Below are 18960 nucleotides of genomic sequence, written 5' to 3'. Positions count from 1 at the left end.
TCCAGTTAGTCGTCATTACTATGTAACATGCAAGCTGGACGGAAAGGCTGCAGCGTCGCAGCGTGTATATTTTGTGTACGTGTGTCGACTGAAGGCTTGGGTGCAACGGAGAGCGGCTTTTTTGATGACCTGACACCGTGCCATTATTTACTTTTAGGTCCTTAGAGGACCGTTCTGCTCTCATAATTCCGTTCGGTGCTGCCGCCATTGCCAGCTTTAGGCAATTCATGCGCTGAAGCAAAGAGCAATGACCGGCACTTGAAAAAAATCAGAGGGTGCTGAGAGCTTGATATTATACCTTTATTCTCTCTGCGCCCTGAGCTTTGGTAACCTTCCCTCTTATTAAGTTCTCGGCAAACCTGAGAGACACTGACGCAAAATCTAGCAACAGTGGGTATGAAGCCGAATGAACAAAATACAACAATGACACTCGGGTGCTCAAATTTATTAATTCACGAGAAGAAAATTCACGAGTAGCAGCGTGTTGTTTCATTAGAGAACTCGCTAATGAACCACGCCACAAGCCTGTTCTGTTTCCTCTGATATTTCCGTCTGGCGGGGAAAATCAGTGAGCTGCTGTCGATCAAATACATGAACCTGAAATAAAAAGGAAGAAAAGCGAGGTGGAAAAAAATGCGAATCAGCTGAGATTTTGTGAAAATGCAATTGACAAAAGCAAACACTCACAATGCGCGTTAATTGGGGCTTTGTCTACAGCTTTGGCTATGGCTGAATGCGCGCAACACCGGAATAGGCAAAATTTTGGAAGTGGGTGGAGGCCAATCCGTCTCGATGAAAAATGTATTTATACTTAATAAAGCAATGAACGGGGCTAGTTGGTGGACGTTCATGATTGTATTGCGCTTAGTGTTACACTGACGAACATAAGGGACAAGACGCGGACATACGTCCGCATCTTGTCCCTTACGTTTATCAGTGTAACACTGAGCGCAATGCAATCATGATTTACAGTTAATTTTGTTGAAATGTGCTCGTTTAGTACGGAGGATACCCAAACTTCTCACGAACGCACGCACTGTCACGTAAAGGCGACGAGTACAGTTTACCCCAGCACCTTTGTGAATCCCAGTTAACGCAAGGCGATGTGCCACGCTGCCATCGGCGAAAAGGAAAAAAAAAAGAATCATATTTAATTTCCGCCAGTGTTCAAGACGGTAAAAAAAGAAGGCTTAACGCACAAAGTGCTCACGTTGCATGACGCGACATGGCGTCGCGATAAGCTGGAAAAAATTGGTGAGCTGGCGCACCTCGACATTGGCGCGAACGAACCGCGGTGTCTTCATCCTGTGCCAGACCAGTGATTGCTAACGATGGAGTCCTACACGACGGATCGAATATGGATTTTCTTCTGCTTTCGAGCTGCGCGTTGCGCCTGTCTCGACATTACTGATTCATTACGCGTGCGCCTATACTTCGTTGGCGTCGTGCACCAAAGTGTTCTTGCGCTTTTACAGGCGATTCGTCGTTCCTTATTTCTTCGTGTTTCCCATTCTGTTCTCGGTGCATGTTTCCCGCTACGAAACGGTGCGTGAATTTCTTTATTAAAATTTTTTTTTTAGTGCCATGAACGCTCGGTGTAGTAGGCTGTTCTTAAACATGACGTCATTTTTATATTTTTTAAATACGACACTGCTATGAAATACAAATTAATTTTGTGTCGTAAGGCATCAAACATGACGTAGTGCGTTCTTTTCTGTTCATTCAGACTCTTTATTGATTTCCATTATGGTTACAAAGACAGAGAGAGAGAGAGAGAAAAGAAGAAGGGAATGCAGAGAGGGAGATTGCAATAAACAAAAGGAGGTCTCATAGTCTGAAGACTGTATCGAGAACTCCGATAATCAAATTGATAGTAAGAGTGCATCGGGACCTGCGACGGTGAAACCGGAAGTGATTCCTACATTTCATACTCCTGCTCGCAGCCTTGTACTGGGCTAGCAACACGATACAAACGGACAAACAGCGCACGCGGCGGAGGTGAAGCATGAGCGAACCCTTACATCGATCTACCTGCACTCGCATAGAAGAAAGAGGAGAGAGAAAAACAACTCCATGGTGGCTGTGCTATTATGGACTGGATGGAGCATGTTGATTTTGGCAACAAGCGCTTTAAGCAGCTAGCCGAAGCCGCTTGCACTGCATTGCGATGAAAATTCTCGTCCTTTATGTTTCAAATACTACGAGCTGGCGCAGCAGTGCCTTGAGTTGGTGAAATTCCTCTGTCAGTCGAGGAAACTCTTGGCGGAAGGAAAATGTGTCTTCGAAATGGGGGCATAGCGTGGGTAAATACGGGAATAAAATTCTGTAAAGCCACTGCATGAGTCTAGCCTTGCATGTACGATCTAGAAGTGATCTGACGGGGTACAGTTCGTATAGCATGCCTGGATAGTACACGTTACGCTGCCACCCCCCCCCCCCTAATAAATAAATAACTAGGTAAATAAATAAATAAATAAACAAATAAAAACAGAAAGAAAGAAAATTGAATTAAATTATGGGATTTTACGTGCCAAAGCCACTTTCTGATTATGAGGGACGCCGTAGTGGAGGACTCCGGAAACTTTCGACCACCTGTGGTTCTTTAACGTGCACCTAAATCTAAGGACACGGGTGTTTCCGCCCCCATCGGAATGCGGCCGCCGTGGCCGGGATTCGATCCCGCGACCTCGTGCTCAGCAGCCCACCCCCCTAGCCACTGAGCAACCACGGCGGGTCAGAAAGAACGAAAGGAAACGAAGATCAACATATGCCATATTTTGTTAGAGCTGCGTCGTTAGAGGTGCTTTCGAACAAGATTCCCCAAGTAAGCTCAGAGCCACATACGTTGACATAATTCTCCAGAAACCCAATACAGAAATTCGGAATTATCGATGTTATACTTACTGTTTCTCGTTGAACTCATCTTCTTCAACATAAGTGGAATCTTTTCCCATAATGATGTATTGTTCGCCATTGGGGATACTTAAGGCAGCGCAGTTATCACGCACCTTGATGCGGCGTATCTTATCTTCCAAATCGTCTTCTTGGCCTAAAAAATAAAGGGAAGAAATACGAGAGAGAGAGAGAGGCGTACGTTTAGTTACACGGCGATGCGACGGGCCCCAGAGTGACGCAGCGCGCAGCGCATTGCGCGACATTCCGAATGCACGGCGGAGCTGGTGACAGTTCTCTTGGCGGAGACAAGAGACGGCAGCGCAACGGGAGAGCCGCGCCACCTTACGAGGGGACGCGTCCTTGCGCCGACATTCCTGCCGCGCTATGCGGAATCAGTTGAACTCGGCAACAAATTTAGTGACGAATATCTCGAAACACACGCACTGCGTAAAAATCAAACACAATAAAATTTGCCTTAGAGTGATTGTCATCAGGTTTCGAATATAAATTGATACCGCGTAAGCTCAAAAAATTGAAACAAGCTAATTAATGCATTTAGCTCATTACACGCAGTCTTACAATTACCACGCACGGCGTGTCCGTGAAGGCGCCTTAAACATTTGTGTAAGCCGCATTTGCATAGAGATATGCAGCTACGATAATGTGGCTTGCACACATACGTGGTGTCCCAACTATCATGCACCAAGATGTACAAAAAAAAAAAAATATGCGAATGCCACGTAGCTGAACAGAACAAAAGTAATGTTGTTTGCCGTCGCTTGGAGATACTCAGAGTGTTTTTTTTATTCCGCATAATTACATAATTAGTTGTAATCATTTAATCAGCTTCTCAAGTATTATAACTAGATTAAATTTGTCAATGAGAAAATTGTCGAGAAAAATGAAAAACTCCCGATACAGCCTTCTGTTGCTCGATACGTGCTACATAAAAGTGTTTTTCGGAGCATGAAAGCAGCCCGCAAATACACCCACATTGTTGCGCGACTGGCCGCTCGCGGCACCTTGCGAGTATTCGCGGGCTGGGTGCGCGGAAAAGTGCGCCGCGTCGTTCAAAAGCTTCCAAGTTGGTGGAGAGAACAGTCTGGGCGCAAAAATTGATCCGTCTACTGATTGTTGTGCAAGATCGCTTTTGGCTACGAAGCCGCGACAGCAAAGTTGTATCCTGACAGCACAGTATGAATATGTGTCGATTGAAATCGATAATAGCGCCGTGAAGTTTCCGAAAATTGCGTGCCCACGTCAGATGCAGATGTTTTCAAAGAACAGGTTGCTCGTGATCTTATCAACGTTGTTAATGACGTTCTCCATCTTCATCTCATCATATATTGCAACATTTCCTCGCGCCGTCTTCTACTTACAAAAAAAAAAAAGGAAAAATGAGAAAACGTCGATATTATTCGCAAGAAAGAAGTTCAAATTCAGGCCCCGAGTGTGTGCGATGAGACGTCGAGCAAGTGCGCGGCTCTGGAAAGCGCGGATGGCGAAGGCTGAGCTTGGCCATTTTTTTGAAGTACGCCATCTCTTAAGTTTGCTCTATTAGCCGATATTTTCCTGCACTGCTATGAACGAATTTGGGTACGCATTTTGGTAGGATAGTCGCAGAACTTATTTTTTTTATTATTATTCACTGTTACGCTTCCAGTTCTGGAATTATTTCCCTCTTGCCGTACCCTATCTGCCAGCCTCCTGATTCGCTAAAGTTGTTAGAGCGACTGCTCTGGAAAGACAGTAGTGCCGGGTTAGATCCTCGGACCAGGACGAATTTTTCTTCTGCTGAGAAGCTTTTCCTCCTGAGGAACCCGTGTGGGTTTCTTTCGTAGGCTTCGCGCTACATTTGAAAGATGTCAAGTTTGCCTGTCAAGGTCAAGATAGGAATGTTATTTCCTTTGCCAGAATGTGTATGGACGACTGAGAAATATGGCGAATGCGGCCAAAGAGGAGTCACACGAGTTGTATGATATTTCGGCACTTTCAACGATTAGAGTTTCATAGCGGGCTCACAAAGTAGACACCGACATAAAGAGCACTTAGGCGCCTGAATTCTACTGTTCTTTGCGGCCCATCTCGTCCTATACTCTCTGTGCGTTTATTATTTTTGTATTAACAAGCGCTGTTCTTCGTTTCATCGATCACTGATTGTCAGAGATGAGGAGGCACTCCCCGTTTTGATAAAGATAGGAAAGTGAACTACCAAGCCGTGCTACTGCTGCCGGACGCGAGAGTGTCTGCACGTCTGTCGCATCCTGCAGCTCTTCGGAGCATCTGGCGCAATCAGCAGACTCATCCCTATCTATTAACGCCGTGAAGCGCACCATGACGGGTTCAAAGTAATTTCTCGCTCTCTCGATATGTATTATCTCACGCCGAGTGCTTCATCTCAACACTGTGATTCATCTGTCGTGCATTCTATTTGCCTCCGAGTAAATTTGCTTACGGCGGCAATTCTAACTGCAAACGCAATCCTTATTTTTTTTCTTTTCGGGAAGCGCTCGAGACTTGAGTATTAAAATAAACGAATAGAATTGATGCTGTAGCCTTTAATGAGAAACTATCGTCGTCCTCGCACTTTCGCAGAGTGGGAATATTAGGTAAAAAAAAAAAGAAGGAAATAAAAGAAATATATGTTTACCTACCTAATGGATTTAAGAAATTATTTATAAAATATTACTGTGGGTTGTTAATAAAGGCTACGAATTTTCGTATGGCTCATCGCCTGCACATCACGATCTGAACGCGTCTGCCAAATGCTGTATGATTTATTGGCCAAATTGAGTCAGTGTTATTGACTACTTCATATCTTTCCTATGATGACACACGACAACCGGTCCACTGTCGCTTCATAAACAGGGACCGTATTCAGAAAGCAGTTCGCATGCAAAAGTGGCACGCTGGAGAATCGTGAATATATTAACGAAGGCGGTCGGCCAATAAAAAGAAAGATTTTACGAAAGTTGTGAATTCGGTTCTAGTAAACAGATAACGCTTTCTTCCCAACTTAATTTAGCGTCGCTGGTCTTTCCCACTGATGAAAATTTAACTTGCACCGACAGAACAAACAGTAAAAAAAAATGTATTGCAATTATTGAACTTCGGTCATAGTCAAGGCAGCTCTATTAATCGAACTTCAATTAGTGAAGGTCCAGCTTAAAGTGCTTACCTGGTTTCAGAACTTGCGTGATATGGAAGACCACTTCTATGAATCCATCCTTGGAGGTATTCCACCTCGCTTTTCCGCTCCATACTGTTTGTGTAACGAAACGTTGCAGCCATGAATTGTGGTTACTTTACCGTATCCTAATTTTATATGAAGCATAAGTGATAACAAACTGCATGCAGTCATACTGCATGTTTTTAAGTCAAAATGCACGAAGGGCTACCAAACTTTTGGGCAATCTAGCTCGTCGCACTAATCACAATGATCACGTCTGAACGACCTGGCGCATTTAACCTTCAAAAGTGTTAAGAGTGCGCAGGGAGTATAGGTTCCAGTTTGATAAGGTTTAGAGAAGTAAATATGCACACACATTATTATTTCAGAGCTTGGAGGTGAAGCTTCGAGGTAATACAACTGTTTCACATGGTTATATATTTAAGTGAGCAAATGCGTGCCTTCTTAAGAGGTCATCATAATAAGAGAGCGGCGTGGATAACTGTAATAACGCTTTACTTGAAACTTTTACATCGATGCTGTGGCAGAGGAATTACGTGCCTATACGCTTTGTGTCGGTACACTTTACGGAGGCTCTGGCACGTTACTTGGTGATACTGTCTCACTAATTTCGTCCTGCGTAGAGGTGGCTTCCTATCAGTAACATTCCAGCTCGCTGTTCAAAATGAGATCCGGCCGAGTGGGAACAAATATACGTAACCAGTTGAACACCATGTTGCAGGTTTGTAGGTGTAAGGACGGGGATTTTAGTTGTGCTACTTGACATTAACTTCTCGTTGCTTTTATATGAGATCGCGTTTGGAGAGTGAACACCTATAATTGTAGCGAAAAATGAGCTTTGTGTTGACAAAAATAACTTGATTACGGTATATTTATCTATTGTATTAATTTTATGACTTCTCATGCACAGTGCGCAAAGCGGCCGTGGCCTCTGGTGGTCCCCGCCGAGACGACCAATAACAGCTTGAGCCAATAAGCAGGAATTTCCGCAAAAATATTTCTTTCCATTGCATTACGGTATTGGTGGATACGATCGCCTACCTGCATTTTAACATCCACAGAGTAAATGGCGTAGTGGTCGGAATTCTCGGCTTGAAGCCATATTTCGCAGCTGTGGGCCAGCAGTTTGCCGTTCTGCTGCTGTGCAGGAGGTCTCAGGTTCGATTCCTCTCGGTGTCGGCCGCGTTTCGATGGAGTCGGAATGCAAAAACACTCGCGTATCCAGTTTTGTGTGCAAATTAAGCAACTCCAGGTGCTAAAAAATTTAACCTGAAGCCCACCACAATGGCGTCTGTGATAGCTTGTGTTTTGGTTTGGGTTCCTAAACCCCCAATCAATAAACTGAATCATTAAAACCGTACGGTCGTTGGTTTGACCGCAGGTACATATGCGCAGTTAGCTTGTACTTTATGTTGCGCTGTGCTTACAAAAGCGTGCCGAAAGAACAATATCGGCCCATTCTCTAACTACTGTTCGGAGTAAAATGTGCCAGCACGTCAAGATAAAATTACATCAACGTAAGCAGGGGTACTAATGAAAAAAACGCATACCAAGTTTTCTTTTTTACTTTATAGCATGGGCAATCGCTTGCACTCGACGATGGACAAAACTGTTGTCGACTGTACTAAGCAGTCTTTCGTGCATTTTCAAGCCAAAACGGGGAAACTATGCACTGCAGCTCACTGCTATTGATAGCAATGTGAGAGGCGTTACCGCGCTCGCGCCATCTGGAGAAGCGGCCGTACCAGCTGCGCAGGTAAACAAGCGGCAGCGAGGGCCGAGAAAGGAGTCACCAATGCGCGGTTGCCATGGCAACGACACGTGCACACTCGCTCCGCCGTTGCTGTTTGAAGGTGCATCTCCTGACGCATCTGTGTTTTCTGGAAGTCTTGCGTAAGTTTTGACCAGCAATTTGTGGAAAAATCAACAGCTAAATATAATGCGCCCGAAAAGCGAGCGCGCACAAGTCCCAGGTTCACCTTGACGCCGTGCACTGGTTTTTCTGCGGGTATCGCTCTGCTTCTGGGCAACACCATGCGTGCTGCTACGCTAGGCGAGGAAACGCACTGAAAATGCTCAGTATCGAATTAGATGAAAATGCCTATCTATATATGTCTATACGTCTATATGCGTCTATATGTGTAACGCCGTTGCACCGGAAGCTGTGAAGCTACGGCAGCCTTCATTTTTAGCTGCAACTTTATAACCAAATACCGTGCGGACGCGCCGCGATTCCAAGCGCAGACACAGCGGCGCATCGGTCGCGCCGCTGTTCGTAAGATAAACATGCTGAACACCAGCCATGCGTTCTGTCTTCCGTTAGGCCTGCTGCAGCAACGTGGGCCCGCGACGACAGAGCCCTTACCGTAGTCGACTTCATCGCAGGCGAATTCTCTCAGACGTTCGTGTTGGTCCTCATCCTCAAAATATTCACCTTTCTTGTCTTTAATAAACTGGTCGAGCGGCTCTGCTGGAGGGCAGCCACCTTGAGAGAGAGAGAGAGAGAGGAAGAAAGACGAAATAAACAATTGCTTACAATGCTGCTTTCCGCGCATGAATTTAAGAAAACGCTTTAGGTGGTAGTCAACGCGGCTGTCCTTATTAAAAAAAAAGAAGAAAGGTGCGAAACGCAGCAACAGTACAGATTAGACAGTCGTTCAACCGATTTAAATGAAAGATGTTGCATTTAAGAGAGACAGCTGAGCCCTGCCCATCGTTAGACGCATTTAAGGGCACCAAGTTGCCTGAAAATTTTGCAAATTAGGAAAAAATTGAAGCGCGAAGTTTATAATTCCGTAAACGTGCGTCAATAGCAGATTTCACAACTTTGTAAACTGCAACTGTTATAGTGCAGCGTACTCAGTTTTGTCTAGCGCTTTCGAGATGCTGCACTATCGGTATGGTCGCAGTATGAGCTGGGCTGGAATTCGTCCCGTGTCGGTGTGATGCATCTGATTATACTTGACTAAGCAAAGTAGACATGTCGAAGGCATGTCTACTTCGCTTAGTCAACAGGGTAGACGGGCGTCTGAACGACATTCCCGCTGCTTTTTTTTTTTTTGTCCTGATAAAATCGACAACGTATTTTCCCACCTCGTGGTCTCGACCTTTCTGCGGTAGACAGTGCCTGGCGGTTATGGCGAAACCGCATCCTTGAATCTAAGCCGACCCGATAGTTTCGCACGTATATATATATATATATATATATATATATATATATATATATATATATATATATATATATATATATATATATATATCATCAGCCTGGTTACGCCCACTGCAGGGCAAAGGCCTCTCCCATACTTCTCCAACTACCCCGGTCATGTACTAATTGTGGCCATGTTGTCCCTGCAAACTTCTTAATCTCATCCGCCCACCTAACTTTCTGCCGCCCTCTGCTACGCTTCCCTTCCCTTGGAATCCATTCTGTAACTCTTAATGACCATCGGTTATCATCCCTCCTCATTACGTGTCCTGCCCATGCCCTCCCCCCCCCCCCATTTCTTTTTCTTGATTTCAACTAAGATATCATTAACTCGCGTTTGTTCCCTCACCCAATCTGCTCGTTTCTTATCCCTTAACGTTACACCTATCATTCTTCTTTCCATAGCTCGTTGCGTCGTACTCAATTTAAGTAGAACCCTTTTCGTAAGCCTCCAAGTTTCTGCCCCGTACGTGAGTACTGGTAAGACACAGCTGGTATAAACTTTTCTCTTGAGGGATAATGGTAACCTCCTGTTCATGATCTGAGAATGCCTGCCAAACGCACCCCAGCCCATTCTTATTCTTCTGATTATTTCATTCTCATGATCCGGATCCGCAGTCACTACCTGTACTAAGTAGATGTATTCCCTTACCACTTCCAGTGCCTCACTACCTATCGTAAACTGCTGTTCTCTCCTGAGGCTGTTAAACATTACTTTAGTTTTCTGCAGATTAATTTTTAGACCCACCCTCCGGCTTTGCCTCTCCAGGTCAGTGAGCATGCATTTCAGTTGGTCCCCTGAGTTACTAAGCAAGGCAATATCATCAGCGAATCGCAAGTTACTAAGGTATTCTCCATTAACTCTTATCCCCAATTCTTCCCAATCGAGGTCTCGGAATATCTCCTGTAAACACGCTGTGAATAGCGTTGGTGAGATCGTATCTCCCTGCCTGACGCTTTTCTTTATTGGGATTTTGTTGCTTTCTTTATGGAGGACTACGGTGGCTGCGGAGCCACTATAGATATCTTTCAGTATCTTTACATACGGCTCGTCTACACCCTGATTCCGCAATGCCTCCATGACTGCTGAGGTTTCGACTGAATCAAACGCGTTCTCGTAATCAATGAAAGCTATATATAAAGGTTGGTTATATTCCGCACATTTTTCTATCACCTGATTGATAGTATGAACATGGTCTATTGTTGAGTAGCCTATACGGAAACCTGCCTGGTCCTTTAGTTGACGGAAGTCTAAGGTGTTCCTGATTCTATTTGCAATTACCTTAGTAAATACTTTGTAAGCAACGGACAGTAAGCTGATCGGTCTATAATTTTTCAAGTCTTTGGCGTCCCCTTTCTTATGGATTAGAATTATGTTAGTGTTTTTCCAAGATTCCGGTACGCTCGAAGTCATGAGGCATTGCGTATACAGGGTAGCCAGTTTCTCTAGAACAATCTGCCCACCATCCTTCAACAAATCTGCTGTTACCTGATCCTCCCCAGCCGCCTTCCCCCTTTGCATAGCTCCCAAGGCTTTCTTTACTTCTTCCGGCGTTACCTGTGGGATTTCGAATTCCTCTAGACTATTATCTCTTCCATTATCGTCGTGGGTGCCACTGGTACTGTATAAATCTCTATAGAACTCCTCAGCAACTTGAACTATCTCATCCATATTGGTGATGATATTGCCGGCTTTGTCTCTTAACGCATACATCTGATTCTTTCCAATTCCTAGTTTCTTCTTCACTGCTTTTAGGCTTCCTCCGCTCCTGAGAGCATGTTCAATTCTATCCATATTATACTTCCTTATGTCTGCTGTCCTTCACTCCTTCAGTGATATATATATATATATATATATATATATATATATATATATATATATATATATATATATATATATATATATGTGTGTGTGTGGATACACTGAAGGAGTTAAATAAATGTGATGCGATTGTTGTAGTAACAAAAAGTAACAAAAGTTGTACTAACTGGAGCGCGCCACAGAGACCGCACAGACACAAAATGAAAATAGCTATGTATAAAAAAAATGTATCTCGCAAAAGCTTTGCCAGAACAGTGTGAACGAGTCAAGTAACCTATCGTGGAAATTCTCATTGGGCTGGACTGGAGACGGAAACAAATGAAGAAATTGCCTCCGGGACCACTAAAACACGTTTTTTTTTAAACAGCGAAAATAATTTTAAAATTGTGTGTGTGAGGCGCAAAATTTTTTAGGTTTATGTTTGGGTAGGTACAGCTGAATCCTTCTATAAGCCTACGTGCGCATTGAATGTTGCTTTAAGAAACGAAAAAAAAAATACTTATTTAGAGCGTTATATAGGGCGGGGTGCATTCAGTGGCGACGGATTAAGAGCGAAGAGGAGGAGAGAGAACGTGAGCAGTACGTCTCAAGGGAATGAAATAGCTCTGCATGCGTCACGGTGGCATGATACTATTTCCCGAGCAAATGTGACAACTTTGTCGGTCTTTGCTCAATTATTCTCCGAAGTCGCATGGGTCCGCTAAGATGGCTCGAAGCCGGTGTTCGCCATAATGCTGTCAAGGGAATGAAGGAAACAGCAGATCCAGAAAGCTTTTTTTTATCTCACGAGAAATTTACCATCCCCACCACTAATACTCAAGCACATATCAATTCAAGGAAGTTCGCTAACTTTACACCATATCTTACCCACTAGTAACCTTATAAATTATCGTATTGCGTTACGTCGACGGAACAGCATACTGCAACGTAGAAATGCTACTCGTGCGTTAGTCTAACTATGCGATCGATGCATGGTCGCTGAGCGGCACCTGACATTTAGGCGCGTTCTTCAGCTTTACAATAGCAGCAGCTGAAGAACGCGACTAAATGTCAGGTGCCGCTTAGTTACCATGCGTAGATCGCATAGTTAGACGAACGATATATATATATATATATATATATATATATATATATATATATATATATATATATATATATATATATATCGACAAAGTTGTTCTTAAAGAACATCTGCTTCTAGTGTCGACGTATCGGCCGGAGACCGACCCTGTCTTGAGCAAGGTCGGTCTCCAGCCGAAACGTCGACACAATAAACACTAAAAAAAATTATGTGGTTTTACGTGCCAAAACCACTTTCTGGTTATGAGGCACGCGGTAGTGGAGGACTCCAGAAATTTCGACCACGTGATGTTCGTTAACCTGCACCTAAATACACGGGTGTTTTCGCATTTCGCTCCCATCGAAATGCGGCCGCCGTGGCCGAAATTCGATCCCGCGACCTCGCGCTCAGCAGCCCAACACCATAGCCACTGAGCAACCGCGGCGGGTACAAAAAACTCTTGTTCTTTAGGAAATGCATCAACCTTTCAATTATAACCTTGAGACAACTATAGATACCTCTACCTTACCCTTAGTAGATATCCTAAATAATATACTCCATATCATACTCCAGGCTCTTCTTGTTATTCCCGGTATCAAAAAGAAAACGGAGATGTCAACTTTCGCCTTCAAACAAACCGTGCTTTCAGTGCTACATGACAAGCACAGAGGACGCATCCACGTTAACACGGACGGTTCTGTCTCCTCTAAAAGTTCAGCTGGAGCAGTGGTGATTCCCGCAGAGTCTGTCATCCTCAAGTTCAAGACATCTCACATTACATCATCGACGGCTGCAGAACTCGCAGCTATCCGTGCTGCTCTGGAGTTTATTGTTCACAAATCATCAGATTCGTGGTCCATCTTATGTGACTCAAAGGCAGCTCTCCAGTGTCTGATGTCCCCTTTCAACCAAGGACCAAATGTGCGACTAGTCGCAGACATCCGACTACTCCACCATCACGCAATCAACAAGGGACACAACATCGTCTACCAGTGGATACCGGGTCACTGCGGAATTTCGGGAAATGACAGTGCGGATGACGCTGCCCGGTCGGCCCATGATGGTGCCCAGATTATACCTATACCGCTGTCAAGAATAGATGCAGCCACAAGTCTTCGCTCTCTCGCCCGCGAGCTTACGCCGAATCTGTGGAACACCAGCGAATTCACGAACGCACGTCTCCACAGATTGAATCCACGTCTGCAACTCCGCCTAACACCAGGGTTACCACGTGCGGAAGCAACACTTCTGTGCCACCTGTGGCTCAGCGTGGCATTCACGAAATCCTATTTATTCCGCACTGGGATGGCCGACAGCCCTACTTGTGACACCTGCGGCTACGAGGAGACGATTGAGCACCTCCTTTGTTACTGTCCCCGTTACAAAGTGCCAAGAAAAGTGCTCGTGACCGCGCTTGAAAAACTGGACAATTGCCCCTTTACAGAGGAAAAAGCTCTAGGACACTGGTCCAGACGGGCTTCGGCACTCAAGGCCTTAAGGGCTTTGCTGAAGTTTTTAAGGACATGCGAATTGTGCGACCGCCTTTGAATGTTGTAGCGCTAGTATCGCGTTACTGTGTGATTTTTCTGGTTTCCACTTTTTTCCCCTTCCTCTTATTTCTCCTTTTATTCCCTTTACCGCTTTCCCCAGCACAAGGTAGCCAGCCGGTACTTACACTGGCTAACCTCCCTGTCCTTCCTCCTTTTTGTCTCCTCCTCCTTCTCCTCCTCCTCCTCCTCCTCCTAAATAATATATGCATATATTTTTTTCTTTATTTTTTACATCAGGTTTTAGGTTTACCTTCGGCGCAAGTGCAGACGTCCTCCTGGTCACAGCTGAACTTCAACAAAGGACTTGACTTGTCGGGCGTGTAAAATCGTTCGCAGGAAAAATCTGCAACATGAAACAATACAGCTATCAACGTGGGCAAACTGATTATACTGCAGCATGGCTGCCACCATCGTCGGCATTCCTCTCGTCGTCGTGCCCGACGCGAAGGAGGAGCGAGGAACACTTGAAATGTACTATAAGCACATATTCTGGAAGAACGTCTAACACAGAAAAATGTCTAATGTTTGAACTAAAACTGGGCGGTAATTCAAGTGATTCCGAAAAAAAAAACTGGAAAAAAGTCCTCTGGCCTATCTATGACGCCTGTAGCTCAGCAATGAAGCGTACTATCTCAAGTGTTCAACTAAAGCCCTTAGCTAATTCTTAACATGCTCCTCACCAGGGTTCGGTATTACCCTGCCGTCAGCATCACAGATTCCGCCTATTCGACAGTAGAGAACAGATCAGCAGCGAAAACGGCAGGGGAATTCCCGTGTGACCCAGAGCACTCAAGAACGTCACATGAATTGCGCCGTGCATCAAAGGGAGGAATAGAAATAAAGCGAAATGCAGACGTAACGTAATTTTTTTTATTGATATGATATAAGGAGATGTTGACGCACAATTAAACGTGAGTGTTCAGCGACGATGTATATAGGATCGAGGCAAGGGAGCAATTTGCTTGCGGACGCTACAGTCGAGGGAGTCGGAAGAAACTATCGCTGCCGGAGGGGTAGCTTGTTTATAGCATGATCTCCTCGCAACATTTTATATGTATTTCGTCCAGTACTGAGTCGTTTTGAAAATTCTTCAAGGATAACGCTTCATGGAACAGAGCATGATAACTTTATGCTTAAACATGAATTTCTGGCGGGGCCTGGTAGAGGAGTCTTAAAAACAATGCAGTATGACATAAAGAGGTTACTCTGTTCTTTTCTTCTTGGGAAGCGGGGGGGGGGGGGGGGCTTAAGAAATACACGTTATTTGCACGGGTGGATAATCATTGATGTTCGACGAATGATTGTCATAGAAAGCATGTCTTTTACGCATTGCGCAGTAAAAGAATGCCGATGTATTTTGCGGCTGCTTGTGGAGACGAATATTTCATAACTGATCGCTTTTAATTAACCATTCTTTGAGCATGAACTGACTAGCTTCAATACCACCATTGCAAGACTTGCATGAAAGTAATTAGTTAAACGCTAATGAATGAACTTAATAAAGCTAGAGTTATTCAACGTATCGAAAATTGTCTTATGCCTTCTGGAGCAAACAAAATATCGCGGAAAGAATAACCCCTTTTACTGGAGTGTTTCGAAGACTCACTGAACTCTTCGGTGAAACACTTGTTATACGCGATGCTCCAGCAAACAGTTTCAAAATTTAAAAACAATTGCCTGTGGCAGATAGCAGAATCCTAGCCCATGAGTTGGTCTACTGAAAGCGGCGCACATTACGTGCACAAAGAATTGAAATGCATAATCGACTAATTCGGAAAAATTTACTAGTCAAGTTTTAACTAATTACCTTATGCTACATATTGCAATTTACAAATTCTAGCGGGTGAGACTGCAAGGCATATCCACTTCAAAATAATTGTGTGCATGACCCCATTTACGAGGTATGCGCCGTCAAACTTGCGGTAATAATGCACTGTCGTTCCACTTTCCTAAAATAACGTTGTTTTATGCATTCAAGCACAGAAGTAGCTGGAACGTCAATGCATTTCTTAACAAAGTTCGGGAATTAGAATCTAGAAACTGGTGTCATACTGAGAATTCGTTCCAAGTGCATCCGCCTTGAGAACTCCCCAGCTGGAATTTGTAAATTGCAATAAGTGCCATGAGCTAACTAGTTAAAAACTTAATTAGTGAGTATATACAGTTCATTTCTTTGTGCAAGTAATGTCCACCTCTTCGAGTAGACCAGCTCATGGACTATAATTGTGCAATCTGCCGCAGTCAATTTAAAAATAACATTTGGAAGCGTTCGCTGAAACACCCGCTATATATTCAACATTGCATTTCGCGAGTCTGCATGAAATAGAATCTTGCGGGAATTAGTTTGCCATTGTATGCCATGATGTTCAGCTGCACAGTGGCGCTGCAGGTAGCAAACCCAAAATAAATATGTGCTGCGCCATATTAACTCGTGCGCTAGTTGACCCTAACACATTAGAGTGCATTTCTTACCTTTCTTGTGTCCTAGAAATAACTGTTGTTATCACTTTTGCGCCTATTTTTGCTAAATCAAGCGAAAGCCAGCTTATATCGTCAATGACTCTTTGCCCTTAGTGTATGGGAAGACTACAAAATAAGGAATAAATAAACACCGTACCTGGGTCGTAGTAAGCATATACTTTCACGTAGCTTGACTGCAGAGAACCAGCATTGAATTCTTGCTCAAGGGAGAAGTTGACACAGGTTGTCGTGTTTCTTGAAATGGAGGGGACATACAAGTCAATCTTGCGGCTTGCTAGATTGTAAGCGTCGATCCTTTTGTCTCTGATGAGCTGCATGTGCGTAGAAAAGAAACCGGAACGTTGTGTAGCCACAAGGTAAAAAACTTTGCTTGTGGCATATGAGTTAACGCAAATCCAGTAAAAGAGCAGTAAAGTGAAATACGAGGCTTACGGGTAAGATCCTGCACGGAAGGCGGCTCAAAATAGGTGGTCTTTCAGCAGCTTGACATTTACTGTTCTTTTGATATCCTGATGAAAACAACTTCTTACCAACTGATTCCATAGCGATATTTTTAGGTGACCTACCGCTTGATACTGATATACCTGACCACTGCATAGAATTATATGGAACGTTTTTAACTGATGTAGTGTTGCATAGGAAAAGTGAACAAATATGCAGCGGTTTTTCTTTAAGCATGTCATATTGCCTTCTATAGATAAATATGTGCCTGATCACTTGGGAAAAGAAGAAAATAAGCGAAAAGAAGAAAACGAACATCTTTTCAGGTTGTTTCTCTTGTATCTTTGAAGCAGGAAATTGACACTTCGACAGATGAACTGTACGTGAAAAAGGGAGGCCTCAGCCTGGCGCCAACGTTTTGACAAGGCGACTTGTCTTCAACCGGACCACGACGAAGGCAACTCCCGTTGTCGCATCGTTGGAGCTTGGCTGATGCTTTCACTATTCGCCCACATTTCATCATCATTGGCCTTAGGTGTACCCCCAGTGTTACGTCGTCTGGCTGCTTATTCTTTATTTTCATAAACGACCTTCGCATAGACAAAGCTGAATTACAGTGTCCATCTCTTGCCAATGATTGCCTGCTGCTTCCCAAGGTCTCTTGTAGAAATGACCGGATATGAATAAATAGCAGCTTACTTGATATCGTGGTGTCATTAATGGCTTGCAACTGACTTTAAATTTAAAAAAATGTGTTCAGAATACACTTCATTCGAATAAAGCTCACTTTTCATCGCACGAACTTGATAAATCCGTGACTTGCGGTATATGTGCAGAGCGCAGAATGTCATAGTGTATTTTAGTGGGTGCCCAGCCACATTGGATTATCTGAGAACGACCGAGCAGACGAAATGGCAAAACGGGCCAATGAACACTGCGACATGTGCATTATGAAGGGTTCGACCAAAATTCGTGCGGTCAGGTAACATGATGAAGACGTTACAGTCACTGACCAAGTGAGGTAAAAAAAAACAATAAAAAAACAGGCTTTTCGGCGCTCGTACGCGTTTCATAAGACACATCATGAAGAAACATTCTTTGGAAGGGTCTTTGGCAGCGTGGTTCGCCGTCGTTCACAGATCACTGACCATCATTTATAGAGCATAATAAAAATAACTTTACGTTTTACATATAATTTCTATGACAGATGTTGTATATGTCCGTATTGTATACCCGTGCAGGATTGCAAAACTTATTTATTAAGACAAAAGTAGAGAATTAAAAAGCGTGTAAAGTGTAATACATGGTAGAATCTGTCTAAATTTGATGAATAACTTTAGTTTAATCGCAGTCGTGAGATGTGACATAGATATCAATATTTAATTCACGAGCTTTGTTGCCAAGAAGGATGTTTTGAAATATTTTTTTTTGAACAGTCCGTTACCGCAGTGCTTTTCCTGGTAGTTTTGACAAGAATCACACTTGTACGTTCTTTCTGGCGCAGTTTAATGGTCATTTCTTGATACAGTATACTCGTAATTACAGTTTTAATTCAGTCGTAATTCATTTAAATATTCTTTTTATTCTGCGCGCCTGGCTGCGCTGTTTCTTCTACTCCATCATGTAGTGGCCCTCAGTTGTGGCCGGCAGAGGTATCAAGTAAACATATAGAAAAATATATTATAGGTGGCGCAGTGCGGCGAATAGTCCCGACCTTTCTTATGAAGCCATGTAGCGTGAGGTGCCAACGTGTGCGAATACGGTACAAAAGTGAAATATGTACTCGGTGAAAGCCCCTGGTAATGGATGTCATAAGAAGCCAACAAACACTGACACTGAACTGAACACTGAAATTGAAATTTCCATTAATTTATGGTTTCTTTATTTATTTATAAAGCACAAGTAACTTCCCCTATGTTGTCCTTGGTGTCAGTGTTTGTTGGCTTCTTACGATACGAGTAACAAAAATCGGGCTCCTCGGTTAACCCCCTTTCTTCTCGCTTGGTAATGCATATGGTGGCGTGAGAGGGCGTCGTAGCGATAACGCAGTGAGCCTGGACCACTGATTTTTAGGTGGCATGTATCCTTGTGGCTTCAAGTATGTGGCGTTGCTAAGTGCACACCGTTTGTGCGAGGCGAGCGGCAGCTTCTTTCTCAGCAACTCAGTCGTGTGACGGAATTTGTGGGAACTTGACATTAAACGCGAACAGCGCGAATGCAGCGCGGGTACGAAAACGAGACGGGACAAGACAGCGCTTGTCCCGTCTCGTTGTTATCCCCGCCCTGCTTTTGCGCTCTTCATGTTTAGTTGGG

At 43.9% G+C, this 18960-nt stretch overlaps 1 protein-coding gene across 1 annotated transcript in view; it reads right to left on the bottom strand.

Moving 5' to 3' along the window:
* Nucleotides 1-424: 424 nt before the first annotated feature.
* Nucleotides 425-18960, bottom strand: part of LOC142565346 (A.superbus venom factor 1-like) — a 119457-nt gene continuing 100921 nt past the window's right edge. The window contains exons 34-39 of the mRNA XM_075676254.1: nt 16343-16517; nt 13976-14068; nt 8451-8570; nt 6074-6157; nt 2905-3049; nt 425-597 (exon numbers count right to left, since the gene is read on the bottom strand). Coding sequence (XP_075532369.1) covers nt 468-597; nt 2905-3049; nt 6074-6157; nt 8451-8570; nt 13976-14068; nt 16343-16517 — 747 coding nt within the window. The 3' untranslated portion in view covers nt 425-467. The remainder of the gene's footprint in view (nt 598-2904; nt 3050-6073; nt 6158-8450; nt 8571-13975; nt 14069-16342; nt 16518-18960) is intronic.

This window comes from Dermacentor variabilis, chromosome 1, assembly GCF_050947875.1.
Source record: "Dermacentor variabilis isolate Ectoservices chromosome 1, ASM5094787v1, whole genome shotgun sequence".
NCBI classification, from domain to species: Eukaryota; Metazoa; Arthropoda; class Arachnida; order Ixodida; family Ixodidae; genus Dermacentor; species Dermacentor variabilis.
This window is presented reverse-complemented; position numbering and strand designations above follow the sequence as displayed.